The 22,399-nt window shown below is 39.3% G+C and overlaps 3 protein-coding genes across 3 annotated transcripts; 2 read left to right on the top strand and 1 right to left on the bottom strand.

Moving 5' to 3' along the window:
- The first annotated feature begins 4,455 nt into the window (after nt 1-4,455).
- Nucleotides 4,456-8,833, top strand: Gr93c (Gustatory receptor 93c). Its single transcript, XM_065866635.2, has 2 exons — nt 4,456-8,509; nt 8,576-8,833. Exons 1-2 carry the CDS (start codon nt 7,439-7,441, stop codon nt 8,732-8,734), a joined length of 1,230 nt encoding a protein of 409 aa, XP_065722707.1. The 5' UTR covers nt 4,456-7,438; the 3' UTR covers nt 8,735-8,833.
- A 121-nt stretch (nt 8,834-8,954) lies between these two features.
- On the top strand, nt 8,955-11,254 carry Gr93b (Gustatory receptor 93b). The gene is made up of 2 exons (XM_036817203.3): nt 8,955-10,001; nt 10,350-11,254. The coding sequence occupies exons 1-2, from the start codon at nt 8,997-8,999 to the stop codon at nt 10,506-10,508; spliced, it is 1,164 nt and encodes a 387-aa protein (XP_036673098.2). The 5' UTR covers nt 8,955-8,996; the 3' UTR covers nt 10,509-11,254.
- A 9,294-nt stretch (nt 11,255-20,548) lies between these two features.
- Nucleotides 20,549-21,947, bottom strand: Gr93a (Gustatory receptor 93a). The gene is made up of 2 exons (XM_065866798.2): nt 20,799-21,947; nt 20,549-20,737 (listed from the first exon to the last, which is right to left on the bottom strand). Exons 1-2 carry the CDS (start codon nt 21,891-21,893, stop codon nt 20,549-20,551), a joined length of 1,284 nt encoding a protein of 427 aa, XP_065722870.1. The 5' UTR covers nt 21,894-21,947.
- Between the last annotated feature and the right edge of the window lie 452 nt (nt 21,948-22,399).

Below are 22,399 nucleotides of genomic sequence, written 5' to 3'. Positions count from 1 at the left end.
AGAACGTACTTTATAATGGAACTTTTTGATAGATTTTATTTAGTAAGTGGATAGACAATAATAAAAAATTCCTAATTTTCAGTTTACCTTGTAATGATTTGCCATAGTAAAACAGTAAAGATTAATTTAAATTTGTATTTTAATCAAACTAAAATTAAAATAGCTTTATATTTTAATCTTTTAGTTAATATATCTTAAATTGGAGTGAATTTCATTTTCGTCTCCAAATAGGTTCTAAAATTGTTAAATGCTATTAATTTGACCGCCATTGTAGGCTCAGCCTGTGCGAGAGAGGGAGAGGTAGATTGGCGGCTTGGCAGAGGTGTTTGTACTCTCGACAAAGTCGCGTTGGCCGTAATTCGCGTTTTTTTTTGCATTCGCCACGCAATAAATTCAAAGCTGAAAAGCAGAATTTATGACGTCGATGATTTGCCTTCTCTTTCTGCCATAACGGTACTGCTAAGACAGTGTCATTAAAAAAAAAACCGAAAAACAGGGTGTCGCTTTTTGTAAGTATAGAGAAACACTCTATTCCTCCGCGATTTCACATTTTATTTGACTTTTTGTAAGCTGCGAAATCACAATAATTTATGGCACGGCCAAACGGCGGAATTTAATTGCATTCCGTTTTCGCATTAATCACCATTAATGTCAGCGGCTGCAGTCGAGTGGGGTGCAATGTCTGGAAAAGCGTGAAAAGCGAGCCAAGGCCATCTGACAGCAGTAAGTATATATGCACATATGTACACACAGATGTAGCTGAAATTGAAATCAATCAGCCCTGAACTGAGTACCCCTACTCCCTATACCCATCTCGCTCGCTATGATCAGCTCTCTCGCTCCCTCTTTAGGCCATCCCGCATGACGTGAGGTCAGCAAAGGCTAAAAAATGGGGAGCTGCTCTAATCTCCTGACCAACTTGTGGCTTCACATCGTTTCCTTGGCCCCACTCGACTCGGATCATTGGCTTTGCCATACTCTTCCAAGCTCGGGGATTATCATTTTCCATTGGGGGATTAACATATGATATTACAGCATGCTAAGTTTTTATTACTCTTTAATTTACAATCCTCTGATGATCATTATCATTATCATTATCATCATTAATCAACCGGGAACTAATCCTTAAAGAATTTTGATCATTAACTCATTACATTTACAATTGATCAACGAAATAAATGTGATCACTTTTAGGAATGTCTCGTATTACAATGCACCGTAAAATTTAGTATGTGATTTTATTAACATAGTAATCTTTAATTGATCACATTTTCGATCAGTTTTTTTTTTAGTAAAAGCTAATACGAAACAATAAACTTGATGTGTATTAAGCCGTTTTTATCACGGTTTCTTGCTTTGGGTAAATCATCATGGTAATATCCGATGATCATTACACCTAATCAACCGGGAACTAATCCTTAAAGACTTTTGATCATTAACTCATTACATTCACAATTGATCAGCAAAAAAAAATGTGATCACTTTTAGAAATGTCTTCTCACTACAATGCACCCTAAAAGGTAATATGTTATTTTATTAACTTATAATACATAGTAATCTTTAATTGATCACATTTTCGATCAGTTTTTGTAGTAAAAGCTGATACGAAAGGTTTAACTTTATGTGTATTAAGCCGTTTTAATCATGGTTTCTTGCTTTGGGTAAATCATCATGACTCAGAGACTTGAGGTATTCGAGTCTTCGTGGTGATAAGATAGTCTTTTTTCCCAGCTGCCGTTGATGCTGCTGTTGCCATAGCAATTTCAGTTGGCCAAGTTCGAGCAATTTGCTGGGCAAATCAACGACATGCAAAGCACTTTTGTTTATTTCGTTGATTGTTCCCACAATTTTCGTACAATGCCGGAAAATGTACGTGCCCAAGCGTTGTTACTGTAATTGCCCTCAAAAAAAAAAATAAAGGAAAAAAGAAACCAAAGCGAACAGAAAATAAAGAAGATGAGGGAGAAAAATAAATCATACAACGTGAAAATTCTTTTCAAATGTCAGACAAAGGCGAAATCCCAGAGGGGAAGCGTGGGTGGGGGCAACTCGAGGGGGGATTCCCTGCTTGACAGACTCGAAAGATCTCTCAGATGCGGACGCAAATCGCTGAGCGCTGTAATCGTTCCCAGTTTTCGGATAGGCCAGTGAAGATGTTGCGCACAAGATATTGTATGGGAAGATCACGTACAGCATGAAATGGGGGCGTCATTTACATTGCCTTTTGGAGGAGCGAGCTTAGAGCCAGGATCGCATCCCATCGCCTCGGATCGTGAGCGTGTGAATCAAAAGCAAAAGTAAGAGATGAGCCGGCCAACTTTGGAGTATGGGTCTCGAGAAGGGGCAGCCTAAAATATACGTACTCGTAGATCTCCGAAACGTGATCTTGAAATGAGAACGTGTTGCCTTGTTATTGAGATGTCGAGGATCTGGCGTGAATAAGTCCACAACAAATTCTCAAGTCTGGGAATTGAAAGGAAAATCGTAACTCTTAAATCCTACTAATAATTTAATTGAAAAGGGAAAATACGATTGTCTAACCCAAGGGAACTCCCTACAGCAATATGTTTTTGACAGCCGACTAATGATATATTTCACCCTCACTTGTCACTGACAAAGGTACTAAAGATCGCTTCAAGAGTTAACTAAATTCATTTCAAATCCATTTTAATTCAAATTTAAAGTCAAACCGTCAAGTTCTATAAGTATGCGGAAGTTTCGGGTATCCAAAATAAACGCCAAAATTCTGCGCGCAACTTTTTTTTTCGCCAGATGCCTGGGTTTGGTTTTCTTTCGATTTAAGAACTCAAAAGATAATGTTTTGGTCTTCGAGGAAAGCGGCTGGAATCGGAGATGGTGGAAGTGGTTTACAGTAATCCTGCGACTTATGCCTCTTTGTGTTACCTTATATATATTTACCCTGATGATAAGGGAGGTCGAAAAAATACACCAAATTATAAGAATTTGTCAACTTTTGTTTACGATGCCGAGCTACTTCTCGATGATCCATCTACATTTTTTTCATGGTCGCGAGGTGATTAAGTTGGTAAACCGATACTTAAACCTCTTTCGTCAATTAAGATCCTTGACTGTGAGGAAGAATATTGGATTTGGAGGAGGTCAAGAGTTACTGCTGATTACGACATTTTTTTTTTACCAATTTCAAGAATTCGTATTTCTTTGGAGTATTGTGCCCCTTGCCATAAGTGCTAAAAAAATTGTACTCTCGGCCTGCTTTGCTTATGCAGCTTTCGCGAGTAATATGATACTTCGTATAAGTTTTGTTTGGTACCTTAACTTGGGCGTCCTCTTCGCCGAGGTGAAAGAATGCATGTGTTTTGAACTCCAATCCCAGAACGTCAAAACCAAAAATCTTCATCGAAGATTGAAACGCATTATGGAAATTTTCATTGATATAATTGATGTGGTCTCTTTACTGCAAGGAATTATTAATGTTTATCTATTTTTAAATCTGTTCCACAAACTATTTTATATAGTCGTCATCTCAAACGATATGATTACATTTTTGCAATTCTGGAAGTTTTGGCAGTGGTTTCTTTTGATAAAAGTGACAATCGAAATCTTTGCTGTAGTTTTGGCAATTCAAGAATCAATTAATCAGTTTAGACACATTCAAGAGCTCACCCTAGACCTTTTGTTAGCCTCCGAGCTGAAAGATTGGACCAAAACGGTAAGAGAAGATCATATTTTAGTGTTTTTAGGCCACTAATGACATTTTGTATTGCCTTTAGGTGGAAATATTTGTGACACATTTACACCTAAAAAAGTTTAGGGTTCGTCTTCTGGATATGTTTGATGTTTCCACCAAGTTTTTTCTGATAACCATATCTGGTATAGTAAATTATATCGTTTTTATCGTACAAATTGTTATGGAAAGTCAAAATATGCAGTTGTAGATTTGTCTTAAATACTGTTTAATATTTTAAATCCGATTCATGTCTTGGTGTATTTGCAAATTAATAAAAGAACAGTTCCCTGTTAGTTTCTAGTTATTTTATTTTTTTTAAATATAAATAAAGTATCCAATGTTGTATCTTATTTTCCTGGCTAACCTTTGAAATGGATCAACCCTCATTATGTGACAATATAGGTATAGATAATTCTAGCCAGAATATAAAGCTTTCAAAAGTTTGTATTTGTTTGTACTTGATGATATTATCTGTTTGACAGGTGATGCATGATGCAAGCCCTTAGGAGAATTGAGATCTTTTCAAAAGTTACCTTTTCATTAGCTAACTGCATAACAGTTGAGTATTGAGTATTGTGGTTGAAAGTTAGAAAGTCAAGTCCAATTTCCGGGATGAATGTAGCCCAAGCAATTTTGCGTGGCATGTTTTTAGTTGCCAAATGGATGGGTTTGTTCGCCTTCCGTTTTGAGAACTCAAAAGAAAATACTATGATCATAGAGGATATCTGGAGCCATCGTTCGTTTTGGAAGTGGTTCACAATAATCCTGCGACTCGTTCCTCTTTGGGTCAATATTTATACCTATGGATTGTGGATAATGCAGGCGGAAATTGTGCTCTCAATACTGCACTACACTCATCTTTTAATAACGACAATCTGCTACTTATCGTGGATTCATCTTCAGATTTGTCATAAAAATGAGTTAATTAACTTGGTCAACCAATATCTTAAGTTGTATTGGCGAGTGAAGTCGCTAAATAGCAGAAGACCTGCCAGATTTGGAGGCCGAAGAGAACTGTTTCTGATTGTAATTTCTTTGGGCTGCCAGGCCCAAGAAATCGTGTTTCTGTTGGGATTAATGGAGTGGGTCAATAATTTTGGTGGTGTCCCTTATGGTATAATATCCTGGGCTTCCTTTACATATGTCAGTTTGGCCACCAATATGATCATACGTATCTGCTTTATTTGGTACCTTAGCTTAAGTACGCTCTATACCGATCTAAAGGAAAAAATCAATTTTGAAGTGCAGTTTAAGGTGGAGACCCATAAACTTGATCGAAAAGCAAACATCACCCAACGATTAAAGAAAACAATTTCTATGTTCAAGAAGATTTCTTATGTGGTAATTTCATTGCAGAGTATTTTTAATGCTTACCTATTTTTGAGCCTGTTCAATTCACTAATGTACATTGTCGTGCTCTCTTACAATATGATTATCGATTTGAACTTATTCGAGTTTTGGTTAAGTTCCGTTATCATTAAAATTTTACTCGATGTCTTCACCTTATGTTCGGTAATTGATGAAGCAGTCAATCATTTTCGATCCATTCGGCAACTCACCCTTGAAATCCTCTTAACAGACGACCTTAAAAATGTCAACCAAACTGTGAGTGAATCTCTTGCTTGAGTTTTACTGATACTTATAAGATTCATCTTATCCCTTAGATAGAAACATTCGTCACCCATCTAATCCTAACCGAGTTAAACGTCCGACCTTTGGGCCTTTTTAATATCTCCAACAAACTATTCCTTCGGATTTTCTCGGGAGTAAATAGTTATGTGATTTTTATTGTTCAATCTGTAATTCAATTACGACAAAAGTAGTGCTAGATGTGTTTTTGATTAAAATACGAAACATTTGTCTACATTCTAGCCATGTATATTCCTCAATACCTTATAAACCTACATATTATTGTAAAATATGCCTGTTAACCACAATATATGAATATTTTCTAGCTTTATCGATACACCACTGATTTATTTATAAATATAGTTTTATCTTGCATCACCTGTCGCAGACATTTACTTCCCCGCCTTTCAATCGGAAACCGAGATTTTATCAAAAGTTAAGTAGCCATTAACGTAATTCATTCAGAAAGACTTTTCAGTTTCGGCCGAGGTTTAACGCAAACAAGTCCTGCCCAAATTTCTGGAGATGTATGCTTCTAAATTTTCTTCGGTAATCCTTCGCGGCATGTTTTTTTACGCCAGATGTCTGGGTCTTGTCGCCATCCGATTTAGAAAACCGAGGGATAAAGTTATTGGCATGGAGAAAATTTGGTGTATTCGTCGAACGTGGTGGAAGTGGTTTCCTGTTATCTGGCGACTTATACCTGTCTTCGCATATTTTTATACATACGGTTCATGGATTTGCAGCAGAACACGTACAATTAATATAATACTGAACTCAATTCGCCTTGTGCTTTCGAGTGTCTGCTATCTTTCGATGATTTACGTGAGGATTTGTCATGGAACCAAGGTGGCTAAGTTGATCAGCCGATATTTGGCTATCTTTCTGCGGAAAAACTGGAGACTTGGAGGCGGACGAGAGTTATTCCTAATCTTTCTTTCGTTAAGTTGCCAAGTTCAAGAGATCATGTTTATGTGGGGAATATTAAAATGGGAACTCAGTGTAAAAAATATAATCGGGTGGGCAACTTACACTTATGTAGTTATTGCTAGCAATATGATTATGCGTATAAATTTTATTTGGTATCTTAGCTTGGGTGTTCTCTATAGAGATTTGAACAAAAATCTAAATATTCAATCAAGATCTCTAAGGTATAAGTCTTTACGTTTTCAAATAAAAAGAACCCAGCGACTGAAGAAAACTTTTTCGCTTTTCCGGGAGCTTTCCTATGTAGTTCCTGTTCTGCAGGACGTTTTCAATGTGCACCTATTTTTGAACACAGTGCAGTCAGTTTTTCACATAGTGGTGATTTCTTATAAAATGGTAATCCAATTAAACTTTACTAAGTTTTGGTTATGGCTCTTTTTTCTTAAAAATATGGTCGATTTGCTCATTCTTACATTAGCTATTCAAGAAGCAGTCAATCAGTTTAGATACATTAGGGAACACGTTCTAGATATTTTCTTTGTTGGCAAGTCAAAAGATTGGATCAGATCGGTGAGTACATTTATTAATTGAGTTCAGCAGGTGCTCATTACAAAATGTTTCTTTGGCTTTAGGTGGAAATGTTTGTCACCCATATTAACCTGAACGAGTTTAGGGTTCGGTTTTTGGGCCTTTTTGATGTTTCAAACAAACTATTCCTTTTGATTGCATCTGGATTGGTTTGCTATCTTGTATTTATCGTACAGTTTGTAATGCAGATTCGCGGGAAATAGCTCGATTATTAATGAAAATATGATAATATATCGGAACCTGATTAGAATAAATGTTTGTATTGATGTAAATAAGTCTATATTAGATAACAAACTGCGCTAAAAACTATGGGTTCTATAATAGAACTACTATTTACATATTTTGTTAGTCTGTAAAGAAGGGCTAAACAATATTCTTAAATAGTTGTAATATTTTTCATCACCACTGTCTAAAAGGAAATTAATTTTACTTTGTAACGCTAAATTTGGACTATCAGTATAATGTTTAATCATATTAATATTATTGACTTAAGGCAATGCACAATATTTATAGTAGACACACAAATAAATAAACATAAAAGGCCTGCAAGAAAATAAATCAAGTAGGTGAGGAATTTGTCGAGCTATGAATACTGGGACTTCAAAGGGACTCCCATCAGTCATGATTGAACGTCTTAGGAAGTTGAGCCTGCCAGCCGTCTCGGCGGTTATCCTGTTTTGCAGTTACCACTATGGAAGGGTCCTGGGAGTGATTTGCTTTGACATTGGTAAAAGAACCTCAGATCAATCCTTGGTGGGTCGCAATCGGAACCGACTTAAATGGTACTGCCTGAGTTTACGGCTCATTAGCGCCACGTCAGTATTGTGTTTCTGTGCTCCACACGTTGCGGAAATCGAGGATCGCTACATTTGGATGCTACAATTTCTGCGTCTTTCGGCCAGCCTCATATGCTCCATCTGCATTATAGTGGTTCAGATTGGCTATGAAAAGGAGCTGCTTCGGATGATCAACAGTTTCCTGCGGCTTTTTCGACGCGTTCGTCGTTTGTCGTCCTTGAAAAGGATTGGATTTGGCGGCAAACGGGAGTTCTTCCTGCTCACTATCAAGTTCATCTGTTTGGTCTACGAACTGTACTGTGAGTTGTGCCAACTGGGCCATCTGCACACTTTGCTAATGTTGTCCACAATGATGTGGGATATAATCCTGGAAATTGGCTCTCTGATGATTATACACATTGGATTCTTTGGATACCTCACCGTAGCCGCTCTGTATTCTGAGTTAAATAGATTCGTGCGTGGTGAGCTAAGACGACAACTAAGATCCTTGGAGCGTCCTGGCGGAGGTCCTGTAAGTCGACGGCAACTTAGGATCGTTGAAAATCGCCTGGATGAGTGTATATCAGTTTACGACGAAATCGAACGAGTGGGCCGATCATTTCATCGCCTCTTTGAATTTCCCGTTCTTATAATTCTTATTGTAAAGATATTTGCCACTGCTGTTTTATCCTACGAGGTGATCATTCGATCCGAGTTGTATCCCAGTAAGGCTGGTATGTGGGGTCTGGTGGTGAAGAGCTTTGCGGATGTTATACTCCTCACCTTGGCGGTTCACGAGGCGGTCAGTAGTTCACGAGTGGTTCGGCATTTGAGTTTGGAGAACTGTCCCATCAGCGATCACAAGGAGTGGCACGTCAAGGTAAGTCTATATATCGTTGTTATTATAATAATAATAATAATAATAATGCTATGTTCTCTCTTTCAGTGGGAAATGTTCTTGAGTCGCCTTAACTTCTTTGAATTTCGGGTTAGACCCTTGGGATTGTTTGAGGTCTCCAACGAAGTAATCCTGCTATTTATATCCAGTATGATCACTTATTTTACCTATGTGGTTCAGTACGGTATTCAAACCCATCTATTGTGAATTGTGCTCAAAACATATTTATCAATTTTAATTATGATGTTTTAACTATTTTAACCTATGTACTATATATCATTTATCAATAATACGCGCATCTAAGCCATTCAATGGGTTTGTTTCGTTGTCATTAGCTAAATTGAAAACCAAATCCAGATAGGGGTCACAAAGAACAGGGAGTGACTGGCTGTTAAACCAACCGGCAAACTAATTACTTAATGGGTAAATAAAGTATATGGATGGCTTTGCCACTTGAGGTCTGTTAGTCATGACGGGAATACAGAGCTGTCTAAACGTTTCCAGGATTTCTAAATTGCTGCTTCGAGGTGTCTTTTTTTATGCTACTTTTTTTGGAGTGATTAGCTTTCGAATCGAGAGAAAGGGCTCCCGTCTGGTAGCCATCAATAGTCGGGGTTACCTTTGGATCTGCCTGGTAATCCGACTTCTGACCTGTGGATTTTTTGGCTATAGTTACGATATATGGGGTTCCCAATATGCCGATTTCTATATTCGGGCTTTCTTCTCCCTTCGATTGTACGGATGTCTGATCTGTAGTGCCATTATCATGGTGCTGCAATTTTGGTTCGGCGAGGAGCTACTTATATTGATCAACCGATTTCTAGAGCTCTTTCGGCGAATGCGAAATCTTACACAATGCCATAAAAATGGATTCGGTGACAAGAATGAGTTTGCTTTGATAACCGTTAAAGTTATTTCCTTAATTTTTGTATTCATATCTTTTCGGTTTACGCACTCACCCTGGGTCCTGTTTACTGTATTATGCGATTTATACACCTCCATTGGCACTGGAATGATTATGCATCTGTGTTTCGTTGGCTACCTCAGCATTGGTGTCCTTTATAAGGACTTGAATAGTTATGTGTTGTGTCAGTTAAAGCCACAACTGAGTTCTCTGAATGAAGACGACATTGGATTAAATCAACAGCCCACTCGTGAGGCCATCTCAAATTTGAACAAGTGCTTAAGGCTTTATGAGGAAATTCATCAGGTGTCTCGGAGATTCCAGCGTCTTTTCAACCTGCCACTTTTTCTCATTTTGGCACAATTTCTCTTTGCCATGGCTATGGTTTCCTATCACGCCATTCTGCAGATGAATTACGCCTTCAACCTGTGGGGATTGGTTATCAAACTGCTCATCGATGTGGTGCTTCTTACAATGTCTGTACATTCAGCTGTTAGTGCTTCTCGATTGGTAAAGCGTCTGAGTCTGGAGAATTTCTATGTGACTGAGAACAAGGGTCACCACCAAAAGGTAATAACATGTTTGTTATTTATTCTAAGAATTTCAGAATAATTTAAGATAGACGCAAGACTCATACCACACTATAAAAGTGGAAGAGTCTTATCACACACTTGTTTATAACAATATATGAATACAGAAATGTAATTTTAACTTTAAAAATATTTGAGTCAAGGTAGAAAGAATTAGTTGTTTTGTTAATCAAATTTACTTTGATCATGTGATTTCATTAAGAAGAAGAATTGTTAAAATCAAAGATTAAAATGATTATTTTGATTTTAAAATGTATTATTATTTAACTTAAAGGTATATAAACATTTTAATCCCATATACCTATTTATTTAATTTCCCTCCTTTCAGCTGGAGCTTTTCCTGGGCCGCCTTCATCACCAGGAGTTGCAGGTGTGTCCTCTGGGCCTTTTTGAGGTCTCCAACGAGCTGACCCTGTTCTTTCTCTCGGCAATGGTCACCTATGTGACCTTTCTGGTACAGTACGACATGCAGTCGCAGCAAATGTGATTCAGCGTCACGCATTGGTTGCGGTATTACACCCTCCCAAAACCTCGCGATACACGATACACCTGCTTGTGGCCATACGGTACAGCCCAGCCCACCTGTCCTGCGGTTGCACGCAAATAAAACGATGAATAAAGAACGGAATTTAACAGCAAAACCAAGCTCAAATCGGCAGTTGCAGGACCCAATTCCCAATTTCCGCCTAACCGTTTGTTTCGCTGCAACTTTTCCCATGAAACTTGGTCGCGGCATTAATTAAACATTCATGCTGACGTCAAGCAGAAAATTTATGCGGCACTTGGAAGATGAGGGAACTGAGAGGGGAAATATCAGCGGACAGTTCACGTTAAAAAGCGCATAAAAACAAGGCCGAGGCCGTCGCTCTAATTAGCATAGGTTAGGGCACAAAGCCGGTCCTCAAAAAAGAAGAGAAACCCATAAAGATGCACTTGCCACTGCACTTGTTCTTTGGACAGTCAGGTTCACTAAAAAAAACAGACAAAGGGCCGGCGAACGGCGGCGATAATAAAAAATCAAATTGCCCCAAGAGCAGAGACCCAAGATGAGATGAACACTATTATCTCGGTAGTGAAACTGGGTCCGGAATAATGACACGATCGGTTCTGCTCCTGCTCCTGCTGAGATTTCGCTCTTTTAACTGGAATTCTGGGGTGCACTATATACCCTTTACTTTACAGGGTCTGCTGGAATAATAAAGATATTTCAATATAGATATATCAATATTTGAGATACTGTTTTAACTTTGTTTATTTTATATTATATCTTAAAGATTATTTTTATTGATTAAACTATTAGATATAATATATATTATATCATGCACATTATTTATATAGGTTATATCTTATAGATTGATTTACAGATTATATCTTAAAGATGATATGTATTTGTACTTATAATAACATTCTTCAAACTTACTATCTTGCTTATGACATTAAGAAAGTTAGGTATATGGGTATCTCCCAGTCGAAAACCACGTCCAAAAATATGGCTTGACTTTAGTTCCCTCCTCCATTTTTTTATGCGTGCTGTGTAAACGGCAAGATAATCATAAAACATAGCATTGCTCAAATAATTGTACTTCATAAGAGACATAACCGAGAGACAGAGAAAGGGGGGTGGCGGTGGAGTCGGGGTGGTATGAGACCGAGCCAAGTTACAGTCAGTTTTCCCATGATTGTTCTGCTGCCTGGGTAATTATGGGTCACTTTTTTACGGAATCTCTCTCTCTCTCCTTTCATTCCGCAATTATCATACTTACCTGCAACTATGTGCCAGCCAAAGCTAAAGCTAAAGGCATAAAGCCGGAATCAAGAGAGACGGAAAAAAGAATTAATGATGCTTTCAACATTTCACTAGACAAAAGAAACAGCCTGGGCCCGAACTTGGGAGCTTGAGTGCCTGAGTGCAGGTAGCGGTGCTTGCTTTTGGCCAACAACCCATACCCATACCCACAGCCATTCTGGCCAAAAAGTACAGCTACGAGAACGGATGAAACGAAGGAAATCCCATCATCATTACGATGATTATGCCGATGAAAGCCTCGATTTCAATCAAGAGTCCAAGAATCAGAGCGGCAACCGGTAGCAACTTGGAAATCAGCAGGGAACGAAGACCCATTAGCCCTAAAAGCTTTTGTGGGCCCCGGAAACCCATTGAGAATTGCTAAAATGTAACTGCTGGTCAGTTGATTGCTATAATTCCGCCCAAATTGAGTGGCGAAAACAGAAACATCCCGCTAAAGCTAACAAAAACCCTTTTTACCGATCGACAATGGGCGTAATTAGTTCTAATTTATTTATGGCTCAATTAGGCAAAGGGCTTCGAGTTGGCAGCTTGATGATATAAGCCTTTTTTGCTTGATGATATAACAACTTGAGGTGGCCGCGGGCCTGTTATCTAATCTGATTTACATGGGACTACATCTGGTCATGAATGTTTCAACGGAAGAACAGTCATGGCAGGCAAAAAAAAAAGATTTAAATTTTTGGGTTCCAGAATGTGAACAATAACTCGTGCCCAGAACCGTTATGCAATCATACATTAGATTTATTGTTGGGTTTTTCGAGTTAAGATGATTTAAGATGTTGTAAAATATTTAATTTACAGAAGGTAATTCATTTTATTTCTAATAATAAAAACTTTTACATAGAAATTAATGTCTTTTAATATTATAATTTCATATCTAAGATCTGTTTTTGATTTATCAACTTAAGAACTCGAATGAACAACATCCAAGACAATAATGAGCTGTGAAAGTTTATCGTATCTTATCAGTGTTTTTTTTTGGAATTTATCACACCAATTTGTTGATGATTTCCATAGTTGCCACGCCTAGGCAGCTAGGAAGCCAATTACTGGGCTTCCACATCAATCAATTTAGGTCATATTCAATCAAGGTGCCGTCACGAAGTGCATTGGAATTTTCCATCTTCGGAATGCGCAGCTAAAATTGACTTTATTGCGTTTCGAACTGGAAAAGCACGTAGATCGCCATTGACCCCCCAACCATCCCCTTTTTCAGGCCCCATTGGGTTGTCAATTTTATTCATGGAGCTAATTAAAAATGGCACATTAATGCAATTGCGGCCCAACCTTTTCTAGACGCGTTGCCATCTAAGTACACACACACAACTTTTATATTTGCTTATTAAGGTGGGTCATTATGAATATCGCAAAAATATAGTAATATAGCGCTATTCTGAGAGACTTTCACATTTTAGGATACAGAAAGATATGTCAAACAAATTCTAGTAGCTAATGGGATTTTAATTGTCAAGTATCAAATTTATCATCATCACTTTTGATAATTAACACTTTTAGTTCTTAAAGATTATTGGGCCATACCTAATCTATCGTAAACGTATTAGTTGGATCTATAAAAATTCCATTTTTATTATACTTTTATATAGTAAGCGTTGTGATAAATTTTTTTTAAATCATTTTTAAATGGGTAGCTTAAAATAAGGGTTCCTATTTGCCAGTAAAATATTGCCCAGAATTATGCATAGGTTTTCCCTATATCGACCCACCCTAATCTACCCAAGTATATACCTTGTTTATTTGTATGTGAATATTCGTATTTATATGCAGAAACCAAGTGAAGACAAAACGATTCGCAGGCGACTGTAAAAGTTCGAGGCCCCAAAGAAATTGGCACGAGCTGAGCACACGTCCCGAGTTGGGAGTTGGAGTTGGGAATGGAGTCGGAGGAGATTGGGTCTTGGGATGTGGATGGGGATGGGGGCATAGCCCGAGATCTGGTTGGGTTGGGGTACAGTTTCTGGCACAGCATTTTACGAGCACACATATGGCGAATCCGAATCCGCAGCCGAGAATCGCGAGTGGCGGAATTGCGAAGGGGAACCCGTTTTGTGGGCTGTTTTGGGGGCGCGTAGGCGCTCGACACACGCCCAGTTGGAAGTTGGATGCTGGATGCTGTGTAGAGCGCGTGTGCAACGTGCCAACATCTGGAGACGGATCCAGTTTGCAGACACAACCACACATCGACATCCATAGCTACAGTCCCAGAACCCAGAACCCAGGCAAAATCTATAGCTAAAGCTCTGCACAGTAGCCACGGGCCAGGTTGGATTGGGATCGGACCTGGGCGCAAGATAATCGATGTATACTAATTATTTGCTTTGGCTGCAACTGTTTGTCATGCTCCGCTCAGTGGCTGTACATCTGGGCATCAGTGCCGCAGAGCCGAAGTGCCGCGCAGCCGCATTGCCGGTACAGCAAAAACAAAAAGCCCCATCTGAAAGGCCCCACAACTTCGTCCGATCCGTCCGACGGTAGCCAACACCCCAAAGAAAACAGCGAGAGCGGACCCAATGGATCCACACTGAAAGAAATATAATATATATGGTTTCTAAGGTGTTCCCATTGCATACTTTTAAAGTTTTGAATTGCAAAAATGGAACTAAGTAAGTTTAAATTACTTCATATTCATTCCCCTTTTAAACACTCAACTGACAAATGATTCCCATTTAAATGACAATTAGCCTTGTTCTCGATTTTTAATCGTATAAAAATACATATGTCTTTGAAAGTGTTCATTCACGATGCAAATAAATCGTTTGAAGGCGAATTGAGAACAAGGTTGTGTATGCTGCAAGCTTGTTAAACCGGTGAATGTTGTCCTACAATGTATTATTCAAAACATTAAAAACGTGCATACGTTTATAAGACTGCCATAGATATGTAAGATAATTCAAACTGATATCATTGGCTGTCACTTAATTGACATTCGATAAACAGTAATTAATCAAAACTTTCTTGCGATTTGTTATGTGTTTGAACATAGTATAAAGTTTCTTACTAAAAGGCATCCTGATATTGATTAAAATATTTCATAGATGAGTTAATCCTAACTAATTGTATCCAAAATCAAACATTACATCAAAATTTTATTTATAGAGATTTTCTGGGAATTCTTAGACTGCTTAAACAAATAAATAAAGCTTATGATCAAGAAAAGCTCCAGATTTCGAAAAGAGATCCACACTTTCTTCCATTTTACAGTGGAAAATAGATGAGAAAGTGTTGAATCCGAATAAATCACAGTTAGATGGTTCTAAAATGAAATTTCTTAGAGTGTACGAACTCGGACAGACGCACAGATGTGAGTTCTCCAGTGCCACTGCCCCTGTGCGAGTTGAGGCTGAGCAAATATATCGCCGTCAGCTAAAATAATGGTCATCGACAGCAGCAGCAGCAGCAGCAGCAACAGCAACAGGAGTTGTTGTCTTGGGCAAGGTTGCGGATGATTTTGAGTTTTGGAATGGGAATGGTTCTGGGTTTCGGTATGGATATTGGTATAGGTATAGCCACAGGTGTGGGGCGAGCAGGGGGACAGACATCTCCGCACGGTAGTCAAGTTTAGACACCTTAAGTACACAGGAAAGCGTCATTTATGCGCTCGTTTTCAAAAACGACAAGCACTAGGCGTGGCAAAAGGGGGGCCCTTCGAAGGAAAAGGGGGTTTCCCGGGGGGGCCTGGGATGCTGCCCCATGTTGGCTACGCGATTAATTACACGGCCAGCAGATCAGTTTAAAGCCCAGCCAAATTATAGATATCCGCAGCTGCAACAGATTGCTGCCGTTGCACTGCAACAAGGTCAAATACGACTAGCCGGCTGGAGTGACTAATGCTGCATGTTGCACATTGCATGTTGCTTGTTGCTCTGCCACAGATCGATTTCAATCAACACTCCCCCCGGCGGGCAGCACCAGCAGCAGCAGCTTTTGTCTTTCAAACACAAACAACAAAAAAGTACAGTCCACAAAGATCAACAACAACAGCGACGGCGGCAGCAGCAGCAACATCTCCAGCAGCAACAGCAACATCAAGCACGGCAGCAACATCAGCGGGGCAGAGCGAGAGGGGGCGATGTACGTCAAGTTTTCGTTTGGCTTTGGCCAGCTTTTTGATTTGGCCGAGACGTGTGGCAAGCCCAGGTCTGAAAACTGGTTTGTGATTTCAGATTTGGGAGCTGCAAAAAAAAATAAAAAAGTTCAACAACTGCCTGGCGAGCAGCGCTGCTGCAGATGTTGTTGATCTCGTGCTGCTGTGTTGTTGCTGCTGCGGTGTTGCTGCTGCTGCTGTGTTGTTGCTCTCGACTCAATGCAAAGACAAGTAGCCGAGAGACAACGACAAACGAGCGAACGTTGCGTAAATTACACGAAAGAATAAGAGAAACACGAAGCTTGAAAAATCACTAAACAACGACAACAAATGGGAAAGCACACTGAAAAAAATATCTACAAAATTAGGCATTAATAATTTAAAAGTTTTCTAAACGTTTTTGAAGTTGTAACAAAATACCAAATCAATCAATCATTAAAATAGACGAGAAGTTGCTACTAAATATTCTTGAGATTTATATATAAAGAAAGCATTTAAAATTCTAAAAATGTATTTAATAATGTATTGTACTGATAGTTTTTCAGTTTCAAATTATTAGGATTTTTTAATTTTAAAAATCTTTAATTATTTAAAAATGGAACTGTCTATTTCAAGAGGTTTCTGATATCGTCATGCCTTTTCCTCTCTGCAGGAATAAAAAAACCACTAAATAACAGCAGCAAAAAGTAAAAATAAAGCACTGTAACAAGCGAAACCCACAAATCAATATTCTTTTACGATCGACTGTAGTCGACCTCAATTATTAAATGGCCAAGTTTGCCGACTTCTCTCTCACTCTTTTTCATTCGCCCCGTCTCTGTCTCTAAAATGTTTTCCCTCTCTTTCCCTCGACTATGCTTTTTCTAACGCTCTTGTGTGGATTCCATTTGCCATAAAGTGCGTAAATTTTGTGGGAAAGTGGGTCAGACACACACCGAATTTCGAATTTCGGTTCATCGAACACACAAATAACCCGATGTCGGAATGTGTGCGTGTTGGAATCGCCCCTCGATCACCACCCCTTCCATCTCCTTTTTTTTTCAACCATCACAAGTGACGCAGTGTATCGCAAATACGCCACCGATCGAGTGTAGGGTATTACGGATTTTGGGTACTCCCTGCCGCGGGGAGTTTATTTGAACTGTGTCGCAACGTTTGCAACTGCGTTTAATGCAACCGATAGATAAGATAGCGAAACTCTGATGTCCCAGCGGGTTCTTGACCTCATTCAATGTTCCCCTTTTGTAATATTTAAATAAAACGACGTAATAATGATGTAGTTATAAAGATAAATACTTGAGTGGTGGTTTGATAATGAAATAATGCCTTCAGCCTATAGATAAAGTAAAAAAAAGGAAAAAGAACAAGCAATTTTCTATCAATCCATAAAGAAAAATCTATACAGCTGGATAAATCGTTTAAAAAGAGAGCTTTAACACCTATTTTTTAAAGAATTTTAAAACCTAAATTTTATTTATTTTTTATTTGTTTCGGTTTTGTTTATTAAATAATCATATAAGCAGTTTTAATAACACAAACAGTTGTAGAGTATCAGCATAACAAGAATTATGTTACGCAATTGAACAGATGTTGACCTAGTTCAGTAACTTTTCTAGGGAAAAGTTAAGATCTATAAATCTCATAGTTACAAGAGCCCTTATATGTATTGCATATCTAATTTCCTACCAAAAAACCTAGACCAGTTTTATTTTTACCTTGGGATCTGCGTAGGGCATCCACGAATTCGTGGAACTTTATTCTTGGCGGTTAAGCAACTTGTTGTTTGTTGGCTTTGTAGGTTTTTAGGCCAAAAACGGGTATTTGGCATTTGCTGTTTTTGGTGTGTGTGTACGTATGATCTCTCAAAAGCGTAGTACGGGGCCAGTCGGGGTCACTCCCCCGCAACTCTGTCCCGATATCTCTATCTCCGAGATACGAACAACACCACCTACAGATGTTTTTTTCTTTCGCGATCGTTTTCTTTGGGTATTGTTGTGCCTGTTCGCGTATCTGTCGCCCACTTAATTTACTATGCATTCTGATCGTATGTAGTCTCGAGCGCAGTAACAACAGGCCCACAATCAGGGAACTTATCGTTCTCGTTCTGGGTTCGGGAAAAGTGGCAATGTCTAGACTCCACGGCTTGCCCCACAAACGAAGTTCAAACAACATTCGGGCACGCTTGTTTGCCGATCTCCCCATTTAACGCATACCTTCCCCCTTCCGATTCCTAGTGTTATGACAAATGAAGTTGTTATTTTGTTTATGTCACGTTTATGGACACACGATCTCTTTCTATTGCCCCCCACTCACGATCACGTTTCGTGTTGATTGCGATTGTGGTTTCTATTTTGTTTCTGCCGATTCGTAAGTGAAAGTATTTGGGACATGACGTAGCTGCTGCTCTCCTCATGTTTGGCTTCTGCGGCGGCTTCTGTGGATTCTACAAAGGTCAAAGTGTTTGCCGCCGTATTTGCTCAGCAGCCCACTTGATAAGACCCCCAAAGGCAACCCACGGAGTTTCATTCGATAGAATGATGGGTGTTATATCACTTTTGTTACCTATTATATGTTAGTTACCCCAGTTTATTTGAATAAAGTTATAGAAAAAATTGTTATGCAGATAAAAATATTTTTTAACAGTGCTTTAAGGCTAAATACTTATGGATCTTTAAGTTAATCATAGATGTTAAAAATTCTTTCGCAAAAAATATTTTTTTAATATTTTCCCTTAGTTCTGATTACTATCAGATGCATCTATTATAGTGAATGGAAATATGAAGCTAAGGACCCTAAAACTCAACTTCAAATTGCTAAGAAAAATCTATAGATCAAGGTTATAATAATCACATAGGATGAAACGTTTATTGTTTGAAATAACGATCTATTGAGTTTTTTGTGGCTGTAAATACAGATGATCTAATATAATATAATACAACACCCGAAATATCTTAGCAATTATAAATTATAAAAAATTTTAAAAATATAATGATATAATTTAGGACAATCTAATGGGTATCTGTTAGTTCTTACTAGCTCTCTGTGTAAAAGCAATGAGCGTTGACTGCGTCGCTAGTTACATGTGTACAAATGCTCAAAGACAAAAGTGGGCTGAAGGGGGAGTTGGGTGGTACATGCAACGCGACTCTTTGGCGGCGGCATCTTTCAACTGGCGGCGGCATCCCGACAATGCCGCAGCTCCAGCTCCCAGCTGGGTCTCCAAAGTGCCAGGCCAGAGCCCCATTCCCATAACCTAACCATTCTCGACTCAATCGCAGTGCCGGTGCCAGAGCTTCCGAACTAATTACATTGCAAAATACCTGAAATGTTGCGAACGGCAGGAAATCAGCGAAACGGGAACGCTGCTCAGTTTTCTGGAATGGGTTCTCTGCTCTGGGTTCCTGAGTGGGTTTTAGTGGATCCGGTGATCAGATCGTAGCCCCTGACTGGCCGGAAATATGCATGGCTTGGCCAGAGCTTTTGGCCAGCTCTGTGGCTCCAAATGGGCGCAAAAACAAGCGAAAAATTTGAATGTGCTCTCGTCAGTGTCAGGAATTGGAAGATCCCCACCTCCAATCTCCATACTATATATCTCTGGTAAGCCCCTGCCCCTCCAAAAAAAAGCGTGTGCAGCGGAGCAGAGAGCTCGGAAATTAATTCAGTTGCAGGCCAAGGCGCGTATTTCTGCCGTTGTGTTTGCTTTGTTTCCATTTCGCCACCGTCGCACTCACGGGTCAGTTGGGATCGAATCCCGGGTTCAGATGCCTCCACTATAACCCCTCCGCATGAATATGTCTACTCTACATATATAATAGGCGTGACAAGCGCGTTACGCTCCGCTGACGCCCAAAATAATCAAAGACTTGAGTCGAGACGATGGCGATGACGATCAAGTGATGGAATGAATTGGGGGTGGGGATGACAGGGGGCGTACACTGATGGTACAGCCTGAAGAATCCAATAAAATAATATTTAAAGTAAAATAGGGGTTACAACTTTAATAAATCCATTCAAAAAGCTTACTTTTATATTATTATTATTATTATATTTTTCAGAAACATAACCTGTTTATAAGATCATATAAATACCACATCTGCAATTGTAGTTGATAGTAATCTCTTTATTAACTTTGGTTAGTCATTTTAATGTGCCATATATATTTTTCCTAAAAAAGACATATTCAATATATACAAAATAGAGAAATTCTTATATGTAAATATTTTTTTTAGTGTAGTGGGAGTAATGGGTGTGGGATTTGAGTAGCGGGCGTAGGAGAGGTGGAGGAGCTATGATAATTACACCGTGTCAGACGTGAAATTTCAATTTTTTTCGTTGCTCATTCCCATTTCTTTAATTTTTTGTTACTCGCTTAACGAGCTCATCTCAGCGGCACTCCGAAAATTGTATCAGAATGTCTTGTGGTATGAGATATAATGAACGATAATGAACTCAGGGCGGTTCAGGTGAACCCCGAAGGTAGAGGTTAACTAAAACATGAGCACAGATGTATAGTTTACAGAAGAGGGTGTTGGGAAAACTTGGAATACTTTACATATTTATTTTTTTAACGGCAAGACAAAAACACATTTAGAAGTAAGAAATTTGTTTTTGTTTATTAATCAAATTGATGTTTAATGTCCTCTGATGCCTCAAAGCCACCTGTAATGCCAAACTGGAGAAGTATAAACAGGTACGAAATAATGGCAGACAGGATGAGCAGGATAAACTCATTGTTTAGATGGAAAAAGCCCAATACTTTGATCTCCAGTCTTTGTGTTTGCAGCTGACTGATAAAAGTTTCAACCTGAAAAAGTTAATAACATTAAAAAAGAGATTTCTTAGATGATAAGTTTTAAGATACCTACACTCTTATCCCAACGCTCATCCATATCGCTGCAAACTATTTCCAGGGGCAATCTTTTTGGTTTCAGGGACTCGCTCACCGTATAATCTGCACACATTATAAGCAAAACTAGATTAGCCAACTTTACAGAGGCCATGACCAGAGAAACCAGAGCCACTTCATCATCGTTCAGATAGTGAAGAATATACTCATATAACATTAGGCAAATATTTATAAAGTTATAGTAGACATAGAAGAGGATCTGCCATTGCAACATCCTGCGAAAGGAGATGGTGACTTCGTAGAGTTCACTGTAGATGGCGGCACATTCGTCCAACTCATCCGCAAAATCGCACAGGAGTCGCATCCGGCGATAGTGGGTCATACGACTTCCTTCCTCCTGCGACTCTATGGGTTCCATCCGCTTCAGCATGGCCATAATATTCGCAGCCATATGTTCGTACAGGATCCCAGAGATCAAAAATCCCAGAAAGCAGGCATCCAGGACGAAAAGCGTCCCCAGCCACATGTAGGTGCCAACAAATACAGCCGCTATCATACCGACGTTTTCAAAGTTTTCGACTTTCAGCAGAGGTGTCACTTCGTGGAAACAACCGCATAAGGTGAAAAAGAGTTTTAGCAAAAAGAAAACCACAAATTTCGGTGGGAACAGCTGTTGCAAACGGGTAGCCGAGCATATCCTTTGGTATAGAGATAAGTATCTATTTAGCACCTCTCGGAATTTGCTCTCTCCCTTGGCCTGGATTATAAAGGATATGACTGCCAGAATGGCAACCGAAATGACCTGAACGAAGGCAAATAGATCCGCATAGCTCTCCAGACGTTTGCCAATAGTGGATCCGGTTAGTAATGGTAATACTCCTGCGTAGGCTATAACCACCAGGCAGCGCCACAGAATACTGAGGATGCGATTACTGCTACCCTGTTTTGGGGACTTCAGCTGCAGTTTATCCCTGTCCAAGTTGGAGGAGAGCAGCGAAAGACCCCGAGCAAATCGATATAGCCACAAGAGCAGGAATCGCGACCAGCTCTCCACTCTTTTCCCGGCCATAACCGAGGACCAACTGAACTGAAGCCTGGCTAATGACATGTCCATGTCCTTGCGTCCAAGGGGGATTGCGATAAGGTGCCTGTTGATTTTATTAATTGAATGTGTGGATATCGGCAATTGCCATTCACGCTCCACTGAGTGGCTCGCTGACTGATTGGCCCCAAGAACAACAATCGGGACTCGGAACCCAGAACTTGGGAATCGATGATGATGGACAGGCCAGCCCCGGGACCCATAGACAGACCCAGACCACTTGGGCACTTCGAAAGGCCCTGTTCTTGCCCTTCAGGCACACTGGATCGCAACAGATGGTGCTCGAGAAATAAAACCATCATCGGCACAAAAAAATGGGCGTAAATTGATATTTATGCCCATGTCAATAAAGTTGTTTTGCCTTGATGGACAGCCGAATTTCTCTTTGGAATTTTGTAATGAGGTGAATGTACGAGTACTCCGGAAAATGTATTTCTATGAAATATCTTACCTACCGCGTTTGTTCATAGAAAATTAGGTCTTCAAAAATGTACTAAACATTTTTAATAAAATCCTTT

Source organism: Drosophila suzukii, chromosome 3 (assembly GCF_043229965.1).
Source record: "Drosophila suzukii chromosome 3, CBGP_Dsuzu_IsoJpt1.0, whole genome shotgun sequence".
Lineage (NCBI taxonomy): Eukaryota > Metazoa > Arthropoda > Insecta > Diptera > Drosophilidae > Drosophila > Drosophila suzukii.
The sequence above is the reverse complement of the archived record's forward strand: the minus strand, read 5'-3'. Positions and strand labels throughout refer to the sequence as shown.

Excerpts from the sequence above, each read along its gene's own strand:
- Gr93b (XM_036817203.3), top strand. The coding sequence starts at position 8,997 with ATGACGGGAATACAGAGCTGTCTAAACGTTTCCAGGATTTCTAAATTG. Across the intron at positions 10,002-10,349 it reads ACAAGGGTCACCACCAAAAG|CTGGAGCTTTTCCTGGGCCG; the intron begins GTAATAACATGT and ends CCCTCCTTTCAG.
- Gr93c (XM_065866635.2), top strand. The coding sequence starts at position 7,439 with ATGAATACTGGGACTTCAAAGGGACTCCCATCAGTCATGATTGAACGT. Across the intron at positions 8,510-8,575 it reads ACAAGGAGTGGCACGTCAAG|TGGGAAATGTTCTTGAGTCG; the intron begins GTAAGTCTATAT and ends TCTCTCTTTCAG.
- Gr93a (XM_065866798.2), bottom strand. The coding sequence starts at position 21,893 with ATGGACATGTCATTAGCCAGGCTTCAGTTCAGTTGGTCCTCGGTTATG. Across the intron at positions 20,738-20,798 it reads ATGAGCGTTGGGATAAGAGT|GTTGAAACTTTTATCAGTCA; the intron begins GTAGGTATCTTA and ends TAACTTTTTCAG.